General features: G+C 33.2%; 1 protein-coding gene across 1 annotated transcript in view; it reads left to right on the top strand.

Annotated features, from left to right (window-relative positions):
• LOC118743858 overlaps positions 1-16,573 on the top strand; it is an 85,261-nt gene that overhangs the window by 950 nt on the left and 67,738 nt on the right. The window contains exon 3 of the mRNA XM_036476621.1: positions 132-344. Coding sequence (XP_036332514.1) covers positions 132-344 — 213 coding nt within the window. The remainder of the gene's footprint in view (positions 1-131; positions 345-16,573) is intronic.

Raw genomic sequence — 16,573 nt, 5'->3', positions numbered from 1 at the left:
GCTTGCTTGAATGCCTTCACGGAATCTTAGAAATATACAAAAGGTATAATATATACATACATACATTAACATATACACATATATACATACATATGTAAGTATTCATATTTTATTTTGTAATTTACCTGTAGTGAGGGATTATTTCTGTGCCTCTTTGGGGTCGAAGACGGATTGGTTTCCTCCTCACGGGCTCTTGCGGATGTGGTAGGCAAATCATCATCGCTTAAATCGGGCGCGGATACTGCCTCCTCCCCAGTTCCAAAAGAAGTGGACATTGATATGCCATCTACAACAGCGTACAGTCCGGAAATTCTTGCTACCGTTTCCTACGCCTCCGACAAAGTGTACTTTTTAAATGGGCCGCCTCCGGTAGCCACGGCCTTCTCTTATGTTGTGTGCCAATTTCTTCCTCACTTCACTTTTCCAGTCAGTCCAGGTCTAGTTGCAAAAAATCTAAATATTATTGTTATCCTTATAATCACAATCATATTTTACCTTCTTCCACTGATTTGTGTTTTTTATTGGTGGTCCTTGGCTATTCAACGACTCCCTTAGTTGGCGCCACTTTTCCTCAAGAGCCACTTTCTCTCCTCTGAAGAAGCCTTTGGCTATGTCTGGATTTAGTTCCATGAAATCCAACATAAATATTTTTGCTTTGCTCCGCCGTCTGGTGCTATCCCCTGCATTTTAATAATTTTAATTTTAATAATTACCACTTTTATTTTCTTTACTTACATTCTTTGCTGTTTGCTGACTACACAATTTTTCCTTTGACCGTTAACAGTTATATTTTTGTTTTTAATTTTTTTTAAATTCTTTAATTTTTTGATCCTAGGTATTGTTTTAAAAAGAAACATTTTTTTTTTCTTTTAAAGACTTTTTTATTGTTTTATTATTTATTATTTTTTGATTTTAGGTATTGTTTTATAAAGGAAAATATTTTTTTTTCTTTTAAAGACTTTTTTATTGTTTTATTATTTTTTATTCTCATTTATCTAAATAAACTTTTAGATTTTATTGATTTAAAAAGAAAATATATATTTTTTTTAATCCCATTTAATTTTGAGAAACTTATTTTATTTTTTCTTTTTTATAATGATTTTTCTTTTTGGCTAGATTTTGTTGTTTCTGTTTTAAGTTTAATTTAGTTTAGTTTGTACAAAATTAATTTTTAATTTGTTTTCTTTTTTAGTTAAGTTCATTTTCTTTAAATCCTTAGGTTTTCTTGGTTAAGAAAGAAAAATAAAAATTTTTTTATTTCATTAAATTTTTAGAAAGTTTTTTTGAGATAGTTACCAAAATTGAGAGTCGAATACGTATGTCTCTTTAAAGACTGTGATGAGTTCAAACACAGTTGCCAGAATTGCCCTGATAGTTTCCTCCGGTGTGTCTTTCTTCGTATGTGGTACTCAATACGTCGTTGGTTTCTTCGCCATCAGCAAGGTCATCATCGATACGGTGATCTTAATTTTTTGCGGGAGGCGCCAAAATAGGTTCAACAATTGCGTTGATTTTTAAGATTTTTTATGCTGACGGCTTTTTAATTTAATGGGTTCCAAAACTGCATACTCAAAAAAATTCTAGAAAAAATAAAAAAAATTGTAAATTTGTAATGTACTAATTTTACTCAACTTCGGTGTAAAAAAATTTATAACTCAAATTATTGTAGAGTGCACCCCGTAATACTATGCTTAAATATTGCGCAATACTCAGAGCTACGATTGCGATTTTTTTGAATTTTTTTTTTTTGAGATGGCATATTTTCAAAAACCATTTTTTTTAACAACAAATTCGTATGTGAAAATTTTTCAAGAAAAACAATTTTAAAAATATTTCTTTTCATAGAGAATTGTGAATATTTTCAAATTTTTTCCTCCCTCCGTTCTCGAGATATTTGGAAAACTCTTAAATCGATTTGTTTTTGTTTTTGTGCTGTAAAGTTTTTAAAAATGTATTGATCAAGCTCATATTTCATATTTATTTATTATTTATGTTTATGCATCAACCCTAAAATGGAAGTGTAAACCTCGACCGTTTTGGTATGGAACGCCCCATATACATTTTTAAACCATAATCATTGTATGACAAGCATCCCCAGCACATTTGTGGTTTAATGAGCGAAGGGATGAAAATAAAGACCTCTGCTTCCGCTTGACGTTCCAATTACATAAATACGTATTTAAGCAGCTTTCATTATTCAATTACAGCTTTCGTCAGCATTCCCTTCCCCAGTGTTTCCTATTTAACGGCTTTTGGATTTACATTATTCCAAATAAAGGAATCAATTTGATGATTAAACTACTTAAAACCGCGCGCTAATTAATTTGGTTAATTGATTTTAATACCGCCAGTAATTTAATGCCTTATTGCAGCGAAAAATTCACCTAATTGCGCATAATTTGTTAAGGAAATTAAATTTATTTTAAACTTCACTAAGCGTAATTAAATCTAAAACCTTTTAAGCTATTATAATGAATGCGCATTATTAACGAAACAGGAAACGATTTGGAAGCAACCAGAAAAATGTATTAAATTTTTGCTTGCTCTCCTTATCCTTATTTTTTTTTGTAAAATGTGTGGAAAATTTTTAAAGAATCTCGTGGATTCGCTTTTGCGTAATAAGTCTGACATCAAATGAATAGTAATCTGTTTAAATGACGCATGTAAATAATGAAAGTTAGCATTTTTTTGTGCGCCTCAATAAATTCTTAAATAATTTGATGAAACAATTCAAAATCGTAAAATTCATTGAAAACAATTTTCCATCATTTCAAGTCCCCTACTTGCAGATATGTACATATGTATAGTATGTATATGGCTGATATGTATTTGGCTGTTTGCTTTAAATTGCAATCTTATCCTCTCATTTCGCTTGAATTAATACGTTGAGTGCTACTTGTCACAAAACGGTTTTTGCCCCTACATTGAGACATTTACGTAAGATAATGGCAATAGCTTGTAGATATAAATAAAAATGGAGTGAAAAATTACTTTTCAATTTGTTTGTTGTCACTTTTTAATATTTCAAAATAAAGACTTTGAAATCCAGATGTGGTTTGATGCTTTCGATTTTTTTTTGTTGGTTACTGAATAGAGACTAAGGGCAGTGTAACACGATTGGTAAATTTGTACAGATTTTAACATTTTTTTATATTGGTTTATTGCTGCTGGGACGAAATTTTTTTTTTGCAGTCACACGATTGGTACAATAACAGCGAACTTTTGTTGAAAAATTTGGACAAATTCTTTGATTGTGATAAAGGATAATAATTCTCCATTAACATGATAGCGGTACTGTCTTAAAAAATGTATGTATGTATAATAATAATTTTTTTTGAAATAATATGTGCTTCAAGTTGCGTACTTCGTTGCCTCTCCTTCTGATTGGCATAATAACCACCAAAGCACTCCCGTCGGTAAATTACCTGACAACTGACGCCAATTTTTTGCTGTGCTTGCATATTCAACTTGGAAAAGGCCTAAGAAGTTTATATCGTCAGCATACACCGGCAATCAGTAACATTGGGTATTGTCGAAAATAACTTCCAACGCGAAAAAGAAATGGATATTTTCAAAAATTTGGCGCATAACAAATACCTGGTTACAAGGTGGAAAGCCACACTAATAGGAACTCATCAGCCTCTGCTGTTGCCATTGATTCGAAGCCTTTGGATCCATATGTTTGCACGTCAATACCATCGACCACCTCAAGTAAAAACTCTCTCTCTGTTTCGCTGCTGCTTCTAACACTTCTGCTGGCGCTACTGTTTCCGCTGTTGCTGCTCCCTCTGCTGCTTCTAACGTCAGTAATTTGCGTTATCCACCTTCTTTTGGTTCTTTACGCTCGCCAGCCGTGACACACATGCAATCTCCTGCGCAGTGGACTCGAATACAAAGAAAAAAACCCAAAAATTAGAAAACCATCGAGGATCTGGTAATTGGCGCTACCAATAACACGGAGCTTTACGTAGTCCCATAAAAAAAAAAGAAATGGATCCACTTATCGTCTTTCACATCAATTATTACTGCTGAAAACAATATATCTTACGTAGCCAAAAATGCGAAAATTGACGGTAGTCAAATTGCCTGTTTTCCATCATCAAAATAGATACTGACTTCAGTAAGCTAAAGAAAATTAATTTTAAGCTTGGTGTTTTGCCGCCGCTCTTAAATACGTTATTAAATCCAGGGCTTTGGCCAGCTGACTTTAAAGTGCGATCGTTCCAATATCTTCAAAAAGAAGACGCGACGAGGAACGATGACTAGCAAATAACAAATAGAAATGTTTGCGACTACTAAGATCTGGGCTATGAGGTCCTTGTCCTAATTGAAACATGGATAAGTCCTGATTTTTACGATCATGATTTTTTCGACTCAAAACTGTTTAATGTATTCCGGAGTGCTAATAGCTCTGCAACGTAAATTATAGGCATTTCCAGTAAATCTCTGCAGTTCTGATGCCATTCTGAATCAATTGTGTATCAGCATATAAGGCTACTCAATGTATGGATCCCTGTATCTTATTGTCTCATATATTCCGCCGAGCAGCACAGCGAAATATATAAATCCCATACTGACAGCATCACACACTTGGTACAACATAAATTAGCTGCCAATCACTTGTTTGTTCTAGGCAATTTCAACCTGCAAACTGCTCCAATTTTGATCCAACACCAACTAACTTTACTCATCTCATCTCATGAAACATATTGTTTTGATAATATCTTAAGTCTTGATTAAGTTCAAATTAAAAGTTTTACTAATCAGAACAGAACAGAATTCTTGATTTTTCCTTTTTGGTTGTTGTTGTTTCCGACAGGATGGGTGTAGGATGTATTTTGGAACGGATTTCCGCCATCCCTTATCAAATTTGGTTTGGAGACAAACCGGTTTCGGCGTTGTATCATCTTCAGTGTCATTTTTCGTTTTGACATTGAAGATGGTACAACGCCGAAACCGGTTTCTTTCCAAACCAGATTTGACAAGGGATGACGGAAATTCGTTCCAAAGTACATCAGAATTCTTGATCTTGTTTTCGTTAGTTCAAATATCAAAACCTCCATTTTCCAATGCCATTCAGCAATATCTCCGTGGATAAACACCATATTCCTTTGCTTCTAACAGTTGAATTCTACTAATTTTCTGCCAATAAATTTGCTGATAGAATCCCTTTAAAATTTGATACTTGAGATTTCTCTAAGCTTAACACTTACTTATTGGAAATAAGATGGGATTGTTTGTTTCCTGATTTGGATATTAATGTATTTGATGTGTTTGATATTCGCTTAAAGAAACATACAATTAACAAAAAAGAGGCCACATAAATTTCCTTGGTACACTTGCTAAGAACCAACGAAACAAGTTTTTAAAAAAGTTCGTTATATCCAAGAATTGAATCTTTTTCGAGAAATACCAGCTTTTATCTAAAAAATTCAATTGCCTAACCAAATTTCTTTATAGAAATTATATCCTTAGTGTAGAATCGAACACTAAATTAAGCCCTAATATTTTTTGGAATTTCATAAAATCCAACAAATCCTGTGTTGAAGTTCGGTCTGCAGTTTACCTCGGGGGAAAAATTTGCAAGCTCGCCTCAAGTAGTGGCCAACTTATTTGCGGAGTTTTTCAAGTCGAATTTTGTTTGTGAAGATGTTAATAGTTCATTCCCTTCTAATTATCCCAACCATAAAACAGTTGGTCATCATTTCGGTCACCTAAGTCTTACTTCGGACGAAATTACAAAGGGCATAAACAGCTTGAAAATCTCAACGCAGACTAATACCATTTTCCTCGAAAAGTGTCCTACTATAGTTGCATCTCTCAAGTTTATTTTCAACCAATCTCTGAGCACTGAGGTCTTTGTCTATGACTGGAAACGGACATCAATCACACCGATTTTCAAAAATTTCAAAAAGCAAGTTGTAATTGATTAGAACCAATTTCCAAGCTATCGACCATCTCTAAACTGTTTGAGGGGATTGTTAAAGATAAGATGTATTTTGCCGTTAAAAGTTTGATCCTACCGAACCAGCATGGCTTTGTTTCTGGACGGTCTACAGCCACTAACTTAGCCATATTTAGTGAGTATTGTACTGACGCGTTTTCAGCTAGCCATCAAGTGGATTGCGTATATACGGATTTTTCTAAGGCCTCCGACAAGGCCGACAAGGCATGTATGTTGTTACATTGTTACATTCGCCTTGCTCGGATTTAACGCCGTATTCCTTAAATGGTTATCTTCATATTTAAGGTCTCGATTGAGGGCGTGTCCTCTGACCTGTTCATAGCACCTGCAGGCGTGCTTCAAGCGACGACTACTCTCCGGTAGTTATTTCCCATCTTCAGAATTCTTGCTCTATGCAGACGACCGAGCTGAAAGTTTATTCGATTATAAAAAAATCTGAAGACGCAAAGTTATCTTTGATTCTTCTTTTACATTTAATAATCATATTAATTACATAATTTCAAAATAGCTCCAATTGGGGAAGTATACTTATTGTATACTTCTGCCTTAGCATAATAAATTTATAATAAATATATTCATTCCGTACATACATACATGTTATATAATAAATGATGTTCGTAAGTTGGCAAATTTTCAATTTTTTCATTTATTCGATTTATAGTAGTTAAATAAATGGAATCTATTTTGTATGAAATTTAACGTGTTAGGAAATATTTCGCCAGTGGGTTGGCTGAAAAAATCCTGGCCAGGATATTTTTAATTAAATATAAAATTTTTTTTTTAAATTTTGCCACAAATCGGAGGAAACGCTCGGCCAAAAACTAACATGTTGTGTAAGATTCAATCTATCTGTCAACAAAAATGTCTATCTATCTATGAGTGCATGTGTTTTTGGGAAGCAGATACTCGTAAAAATATATTTTACGCATATTTAATTAAAGCGGAACTTTCAAAACACTATCAAAACGATTATCATTAGGCGCTTCTAGCTGTTTACACGCTTTTGAAAGTACTTTTGTAAGCTGATGATCTCAAATTTGTATTTGTACATATATATGAACGTATATGTGTATGTACGTACAAAAGTTACATATGTATATGAGTATTTGTCAAGTTTATGCCGGCAAATCCCTTTGAAGCATTTCTTTACTCTTTCCACTTTTTCCGCTTTCTTTTCAAAAGTTTCTCGTATCAAATTCAAAGAAATACCCCTTTTAGCCTCTTCAAAGGCGGACAAAGAAATGACTATGTAAGGTATACACAATTTCATATGTAGAATATAGGTAAGGGCATATACATATGTATATTAGGGTGATAAAAAAAAACAACTAACATAACGAATCAATGGCCCCAAAAGGACTTATATACTGAGAAAAAAATTCTATCATTTGGAAAAATATTTATTCCAATTTTAAAAGGTCTGAAGTTTGAAATTTTCCATGTAAATAATGGGCAAAATTTATTTTTTCATTAAAAATACTATAACCATGGACCCGTTTTTCTAGGCATTCAATTCTTTAAAAAATGGTTTAGACCAAAAAATGTATTTACTTACCGGCTATGACAGTTCTAACGTTATGACGTCTCTAAACATTAATATGTACATTTTTTTTAATTATTAATATAATTCAGTTTATTGCAATTAGGACATTTCTGGCAATGTAACTGCACAATTTGCAAAATAAATTTAATTTTTATTTATCTTTCAATATCATACAAATATTTAATACTCTTAATCGTCGCAGACAACCAAATTTAGGGTAATTTTTTAGAGAATCCAATGCCCGACAAGAATATGTAATTCGCATCTCAAACGGTTCCATAATTATAACATTTTTAATGACGAAAAATTGTTTTCATGTTATTTACATAGAAAATGCACGCCCACCACTGACTCCCTTTAAAATTGGAAAAAAAGATTTTCCAAATGAGACAGTTTTCTTCTCAGTAAATAGGCCATAAATTCGTTAGGTATTTTTTTTTTTTAGGCACGATAATCACGATTCCCCTCCCATACCTAAAATTGCGCAAACAAAGTCGAAGAAAGCGGCTGCCATATAAGAAATGGGCTTCTTATTGTTCGAACACCCTCCCTACTGTATAGATCTAGCGCCCAGCGATGTAGTATCGAAATTCGTGTCCCTACATATGTCCATTGCTGGTAAATATGTGTTTAAACTACATATTACTTTCGCAGTAAATACATTTATATGTTTGCATGTATATGCCCTTTTAATATCCTCTGTCTTCTACACATTTTTGGTCATATCTAGCTGTATCCCAACTGTCGCTCTATATTTGGTTTTACGGGCTGAATACTTAAAAGTGTAAGGAAGTATCTAAACAAGTATACACATATCGTCGTTTGAAGTGCAAAACCGCTTATAAAAAATGCAAAACCGCGTGTCGAGATAATGCAAAACCGCTTATGTGAGGTTGCATAAATTTTTTTTAGAGAGTTAAAAGACTCATATTGCAAAATGGTTCTCTTTTTTATAAACCAATCGCATTTCTGGCTAGTATATTTAAGGAAGAATGGATAAGGCTTCAGCCAAGGAGCTTGTGTGAGCAACTCCAATTTTTGGCAGCAAATGTTAGTTACGCGGTTTTGTACTTAAAACGACGATATGTAGCTACATACAGTTACTCACAGATTTGAGCAATATATATGCACGTGCGTTTACCAGCCATTGAAATCAAATGGCTCACATTTGCATATGGTTGCTGCTTTGGTTGTAATTAAAATCGGCGCATGAAACCTGTTAGAGGTTCCTTATCAAGCGCATGTGTGTACATTAGGAATGTCCAAAAATGAATGTGAGAAAGTGAGGTCGGAATTTTAATGTTCTCATCCTTAGGATTGTTCTACACCGAAAAAATACACATACCCATATTTGAAATCAAAAAATAATTAAGAAGTCGCTCAAAGCGCCTAAAATTTTCCAAGTATTTTTTTATGAAAAAAACAGCTTTTCGTAGAAATGGTATACGATTCTTTAAAATCAATGCTACTCTATCGGAAAATTCTCACAATAATAATACCTAGTGGTTTATTTAACCATATATATTTTATAGGTCCGCCAAAAACCCCAAAGACTGCAATGGAGGGACCCATTAAATTCGCGAAAAAAATGTTTAAGTAAAAAACTGGGTATTGTTACTGGAAGGCTTCTGAAGAGAACCAGGGTTTTTCGATCGAAAAATATTGGGTTTTCAAAAATCTGGGCCAGTCATGCCCAACGTTGGCAGAACTCCATAAGCAAGTGCCCTGTGCTGGGCATGCCTGTTCTATACCATTTCTATGAAAAATTGTTTTTTTTTTTGCCAATGAAATTTCAATGAGATGAAAAAATTTAAGCTCTTTGAGCGACCTCTAAATATTTTTTGATGTTAAAATACAAAAATAGTTCATATAAATAATCTTTGCGTATTTTCATTTGATAGCTAAACTTTTTTATTTGTCCCCTGTTAAAGTTTGCATTTTTGTATTTAAACAAAAAAAAAAAAAATGGTTAGCGCTTCTGACTTTGCACATCGATGATGCGGGTTTGATCCCTGCTGAAGTCTAAAGCAAAAAACTTTGAATGTATAAATAATTTCTCAGAAACTATTGAAAAATAATGCGTACACGGTTTATTGGGATTTTTTTGTTCTTTCATATGCCATATTTTGTATTAAGGTTGCTCAATTGGTCCGTAAAATATAGGTCATTAAGTGGTACCACTTTTTTATCTGAATAACGGTAAATTGCAAATCTCTTGGGCGATTTTACGTAGAAATTGGACAGGGGCTTCCTTGGAGCAAAAAAAAAATACAAATTTGTGAACCAGTGTTATTTACGAGGAAGAAAAATTTCCCGGTATAGTAATGAGTATAATCGATGACCAATCAGGAAAAAAATACGAAGTCAATACGATGAAAATGAGTGGAACAAATATGCGCTGGCCTGACAAAGTGGACGTACTCATCTACAATGCTTTAGATGTCCTGAGAAGACTGGAATCACCAGTATTAACTAAAAGCCGCGGAGTTTATGCATTTACACTTCGAAACCAAAAAAGAAATACGGCCACTTTTGGAATGTTACGCCGCCATCGCCCAGCCGAGCGAACTTCCCATTTCGCTTTGGTTTTGTTCAATTTCATATGCTTGCGGGTGTTCTAATTTTGACAGCGCGAATTTCGCTGTGGTGAGTTCGCCTTTCGCCGTTCGCCGGCATTGTGTTTCTGCTATTACGAAGCAATGCGAAACAAAATTTTCCATGCATACATGGCGTCTGAGTAACATTCCTTGCCGGTAATTTTTCATAGAAAAATCTTTACGCATTTTCATTTGACAACTAAATCCTTTTATAATTATGCATCGATTTCCTCTATTTGTAGCTTGATTTTTCAGCCCAAACAAAAATTAATTAAATTACTTTAGAGTATAAAATGGTACACCCTAGCAAATTGGCACAGAATGTCAGGTTGTAATTAAAATTTAGAAGTTTTTGTTGCTGAAATAAAGACATTTTCGATCGATTGCCCACTCAATGAGATGTCCCTGAAAAAAGTTCTCGCACAGCGACAATCCTTTTTTACGTTATCTAAAAACGTATCACTTTACCAGTTGTTCAAGTAAATTATTTGCTTAAAGCAAAAACAAGAAATAAACTAAAACTATAAGCATAAAAGCGAGTAATGAAATTCAATCTTATAAATAAACAGTCAACATCGTGTAATAAAAGTAAATAGAAAGAAAAAGTTGGTCAATAAAATCGAAGTTAAAGGTGAAGCAGGCAGCACAGGTCAACATGAGTAAACGATAAAAACTGAAGCAAACAAAAAATAATTTTATTGAAAACAAAAAGTCAGCGTCCACTTGCAATCGACATTTTCTTTGAAGGTATTTCGACGACGATAGCGTTGACCAACAGTCGCCGCTGAATGACATGCAAATACTTCTAATGTCTGCGTAGGCAACGGCAGGGGCGGATTCAGAAAATGTCGACGGGGGGCCGAATGGGGAAGGTAGTTGTTTTCTTATAATTAAAAAATCATTTTTTATTTAAATCCGGTAATATGTGCAACTATTTACATATACTATTTAAAGAGTACGCAAGTCAAAACTGGCATTATTTCAATAGCTTTAAAATTTTTGCTGAGCCGCATTTCTGTAAAGTACCTACTCGCTAAAAGCAGACCTCATTAAAATAATTGGGGCTTAGCTTAGCCTAAGCAACGATATTAAGTCACACATTTTCGGATTATTTTAAGAGCTTTGATTTTGTCCAACAATTTTAGCAGAATTCTACTAATTTTCGTAAGTTTAAGATTTTCTAAGCTGACCGGGAATCCGCCAATGGGCAAAGGTAAATACAATTTCTTGAACTTTTTCGAAGTTCTACATACATATGTCTGTATGCAAAAAGAGTTGATTATTTATTTAGTTATTTGCTTCGAACAGTTTACCCCTCAACAACTTTGCCACATAATTTCACTTTTCCAAGCTGAGCGTCTTTTTTTCTAGGTCATGCGGCGTAAGCACCTGTAAGTACACAATACACATAGAAAATGACAAAAACAGCAATCATAAGTAATTGTGAAAGTATTCGAAGTATACAGCAAATTAAATTGTTTTTACGATCGATAGTAATACATTTTAGTGAAGTGTAATAAAGACTGCAAAAAGGAAAAAAAGAAGAATCCGACAATTTTAGCGCAAAAGAGAGGGGGTGTGACGGCAATGCAACACTGTACGTTTTTGAACATAGTAATATGTAAGAGGTTGAGAAATTGCAAGTGCACGGAAACTTAAGTAATCAATGACCGAAAGACGACGCATGTATTGGCACTTCATAAATTCTAGCGGCAAACACTCTACTCCATGCGTATGCTCATATAAATATGTATATATAGTGACTCAAACAAATGACCACGTGTTGTGATTTTTTAAATATTCGTAATATTTTTCCTGCTAATTTTTTTTTTCATTTTTATATAAAAGATCGTCTAAGCTTTAACCAAAACCGTGTAAATCACAGTTCCAAACTTCATAAAAAATTTAGGAAAATTCAAATAATTTTCATCAAAATTTCAACTTTTTATTCTGATTTTTTTTAGATGGGTATGCGGTTTTATACCCCATACAATTTTAGTCTAATGAAGTGCAAGTGTCAAATGGCTAAACATTTGAATTGATTTTTGAAAATTTTTTTGGAGGCTACTTTTGGGCTTTTTAATATAACAAGCGCAATTTACAAGAACTTGCCATGATATTTTGAAATTTTGCTGCTAAGGGCTCCCGCGTTTATTTCATAAGAAATTCATACTTATTTAAAAAAGGGCAAAAATCCGTCATCAAAACAAAAAAAAAAATCGCAAAAATCAACGCGATTTTTTAGCCGTTTGAAACTTGCACTTGCAGAGTAAAAAGTTGAAATTTTCATGAAAATTTGTTGAATTTTTCTAAATTTTGTATAAAGTTTGAAACTGTGATTTACACGGTTTTGGTTAAAGTTTAGACGATAATTTTATGTAAAAATAACAAAAAAAAAATTAGCTAGAAAAATATTACGAATATTTGAAGAAAATCAACACGTGGTCATTTGTTTGAGTCACTGTATATATAGGGAGATATATGATTGCGCCTTCAATATGTGCCATGCCATTCACGGTACTTTACACCATTCAAGTGTGCTCAATAATGGCATTTCGTTAGAATTAAGCAGCACATTGTGTATGTCTTGCGGAAAAGCGCTCGAAGAAGTAAAAAAAAAAACATATGAAGAAATAAGAAAGCATATAAAAGCCTGCAGCCTTGAGTGCATCTACTAAGTGCCTTCAACTAACTTTTGTTGAACGTTAGCTTCGCGCACACTTATATAGACATCCGTCGAATACGAAACATTGCCGTTTCTTGTATACACCAGGCGACAAATGAAAGGTCTTGTCTAATATCCTTGTCCTAATATAATATTCACAATTGTTTTCATGAAAAAGTATGGTTCATTCTACAATGTAGACCATACAAATCCAAGTTTCCCACTTTATATAAAGTACACAAAAATTCAAAAAATTATCATCAAAATTTGTAACTTTTTACTCAGAACTTCTAGAAACTTTTTGAGCATGCAGCTTTGTAACCCATTGAAATTTATCAGTCTCTTAAAATATAAAATGACAAATTTTCCGAACAAAATTGTGTCATTTTCAAATTTAATAGGCTGATAAATTTAAAATTGTCAGGAAACTTGCACTTCAAAATTGAATGAGCTATAAAACTTCATACTCGAAATTTTTTGTAAATTCTGTGTAAAAATTTGAATATGTTGATGAACATTTTTTAAGTTTTTGTGAAATTTATATAAAGTGTTAAACTTTGATTTGTATGGTTAATATTTTGATGCAAAAAGTGTTCATGAAAATAATTGTAAATATTATATTAGACAAGGTGTCCACTTTCATTTGTCGCCTAGTTTACATATGTGTGTGTACATTACACTATCTTACAAGCAAACAAAGAAAAGTTCGGCGTACATCCATAAAGTATTTTTGCAAGACACCTTTATATATAGACCAAGAGCTCATGACCAAAAAATCCATCACACTTTCGATCGATTGAAATTTTTTGTGAGCTGAGCTTGCTAATATATAAATCCAGATCTGGAGGACTGGCTGCTGAACAGCGGTCTTGACCATACGTTTTAGCTATTAAATATGTCAATAAAAACCGATTAATCAACGTACTTCAGATGGCTTGAAATTTTGATACAATTTTATCTACACTAGATAGAAAATTGTTACCTGCCCATACTTATGGTTTTAAAGTACTGCCAGCGAATGTTGAAAGTACATTGTTGTAAGTATAAGTGATAGTACCAGGTTGACCGAGCTTTGCCCGGAGTGCATATACTTTTTAAAGTTTTCAAGATTTGGATAGTTTTAACGAAACATTTTGGAAATAAACAAAAAAAAAAATAAGAAATCGATATCTATTAAGGTGGCAACGATGAAATTTTCAAATGATTTATTGAACTAAGCATAGACACCTTTGCAGTTTTAAAGCCCTTAAAAAATTAATTAAAGTTTTACTTTGCTTGCCCTATAGTTTTAACGGTATATTGATTGTTTCGTGTGTTTTAAAATTTTTTGTTTTTGGTCGTACACGCCGTTCCGCCGTTCATTACTTATTTATTCAAAAGGAAAAGGAAAAAAAATCCTTATTTTGGATCTGTCGTTAGGCGAATTAACTTCTTCTCCTTGGTGCGTGTTCCAATGTTATTTATTATTTCCCAACTGCACTTGCCTTTTATTACCTTACAAGACTTCCACACATTTACCGTCTCCTTTTTACTTACTTCCTCGCTCTATAATTTGTTATATACATACTTATGTATGTACATAACAGCTTCTGTTTCCAGACCGATTTTTCTTTTCTCTCGCTCCTCATCAAAAGTTTGGATTGCAACGAAAGCGAAAACTTTGTCTCAATCGCTTGCATTTGAAAGCTGAGCGATTACAAGTGGAAAAGTTTTCGTGCATCAAAATTAAACAAAAAAAAAACTGGAAACAACAAAAATCAAAATTTTAGTTAAAAGCAAAGTTAAAGCGCTAACTATACATACATAGTATTAACAGATAATTGTGAAATGAAAAAAGTTTCGTTTTAATGCTGCATATGTATATGTATGTATGTAATGTGCATATATACATATATATATACACTAGCAGAGCACCCGACGTCGTTCGGGGTAAACAAATAAAAATTTAAAACAGTAATACAAATATTGATTCCAGCATAATTTAAAGGACCCAAACTATTTTCTTTGTTTACCTTAAAGCATTCTTATGAGCCATACTTTTAGCTTTATCGTGCTTTAACTAATGTATATTGATCATAATTTGTACTACAAATCTTGTTCCATTATTAATATTAGGTGGATTAAGGTAACGATCAAATTTGTAAATTAAAATTAGTGTACTACGGTACATTCCGTTTAGCTGCCTATTCGCTTGTCTGTTTTAGTAAAGCTGCACATTTCTGATAGAATGCTTGATTCGGAAGGAGTTTTATTCATTATGAATGAACGATTTTCGTTTAACAGCATCGCGGGAGTAAAAAACGATTTAATCTTTCCAGTTCAAAATAATCTAAAGACGGTAAGGTTTCAAAAAAAAACACAGTTTTAAATATCCCAGTTATCTAATAGATGAGTACATATATGAATATCCCCCTTTGACAAACCCATTTATATATACTTTACTCTGAACACCTCCCATAGGTACGGTGACCATAATTATGAGAGTCGAATACGGGACAAAAGATAATTTTCAAATTTTTTCCACAACAGCTTACATATCTTAAAGCCTTCTTCAATGATCTTAGATGTATTAGCCTTGAAACAGTATCCTTTTAGTAATATCACAAATTTCTAGGATAATTTTCTCGAGATGTTTATCCCGTAAAATTTGTTAAAAATATTCGTTAAATTTTTTCATACAAAGCAAGTATGTTCGACCATTTTTTTTTTAAAGAGAAGCAAATGCACTTTCCACTCACACTATATTATACTCAGTTTTAATGAGTTACAAAACTGCAAACCAAATTTTTTTCTGAAGATTCTAATTAAAAAATTTGAAATTTTGGTGAAATATGGCAGAATAAATTTTTATAGTTTTTTGCACAAAGTTGGAACTTTGGTGTTATATGGTTTTTGTTAGGAAAAGAGCTTTACTTTCATAAAATGAATAATAAACATTTAATAGACTAAGGAAAAATAGCCAAAACTTACTAAAAGTGGAGTCCTAATTTCTATTTTGGTCACTGTATGTGTTCCTTGATTCGAATCAGAGGCATTCAGATTAGAAAATAATAACTGTTTATGGAAAAAATTAGTATCATATACCAACATTACTTAAAACTCGTTCATAGGCATGCCATTTTAATGACCTGTTAAGGCGTCGAAACACCAAATACGGGACAAATACAGGAGATTAAAAGAAATACAGAACATTTGGCGTCCCGTATAAAATAAATAAATTACCAGGACAATGGGTCAAAAAAGAGGACTGTCCCGTATAATACAGGACGGATGGTCACCGTACCCATAGGTACCCATAGATGTGCCACGCCCCTTTTATAAACTCGTTTAAACATTCCCTCTTATAAGCACCTACCATTGATATGTCTGAATACGAAATTTCAAGTTCGTGAGACTTATGGTACCGAGGTTATAGCTGATAAAAAATTCCGCGCCTATGAGATGTGCCACGCCCCCTTTCACAAACACGTTTATACATACCCTCGCATAAACACCTATCATTGATATAACTGCATACCAAATTTCCAGTTCGTGTGACTTAAGGTTCCGAAGTTATAGCTGATAAAATATTCCACGCCTATGGGATGTGCCACGCCCCCTTTAACAAACTCCTTTATATTTACCCTCCTATAAGCACTTACCATGGATATGTCTGCATACCAAATTTCAAGGTCGTGGGACTTAAGGTTCCAAAGTTATAGCTGATAAAATATTCCACGCCTATGGGATGTGCCACGCCCCCTTTAACAAACTCCCTTATATGTACCCTCCTATAAGCACTTACCATTGATATGACTGCATAC

Source organism: Rhagoletis pomonella, unplaced genomic scaffold, assembly GCF_013731165.1.
Source record: "Rhagoletis pomonella isolate Grant_MI unplaced genomic scaffold, Rhpom_1.0 Rhpom_scaffold_00007, whole genome shotgun sequence".
Lineage (NCBI taxonomy): Eukaryota > Metazoa > Arthropoda > Insecta > Diptera > Tephritidae > Rhagoletis > Rhagoletis pomonella.
Note: the sequence above shows the minus strand (reverse complement) of the source record. Positions and strands in the feature narration are given on the sequence as shown.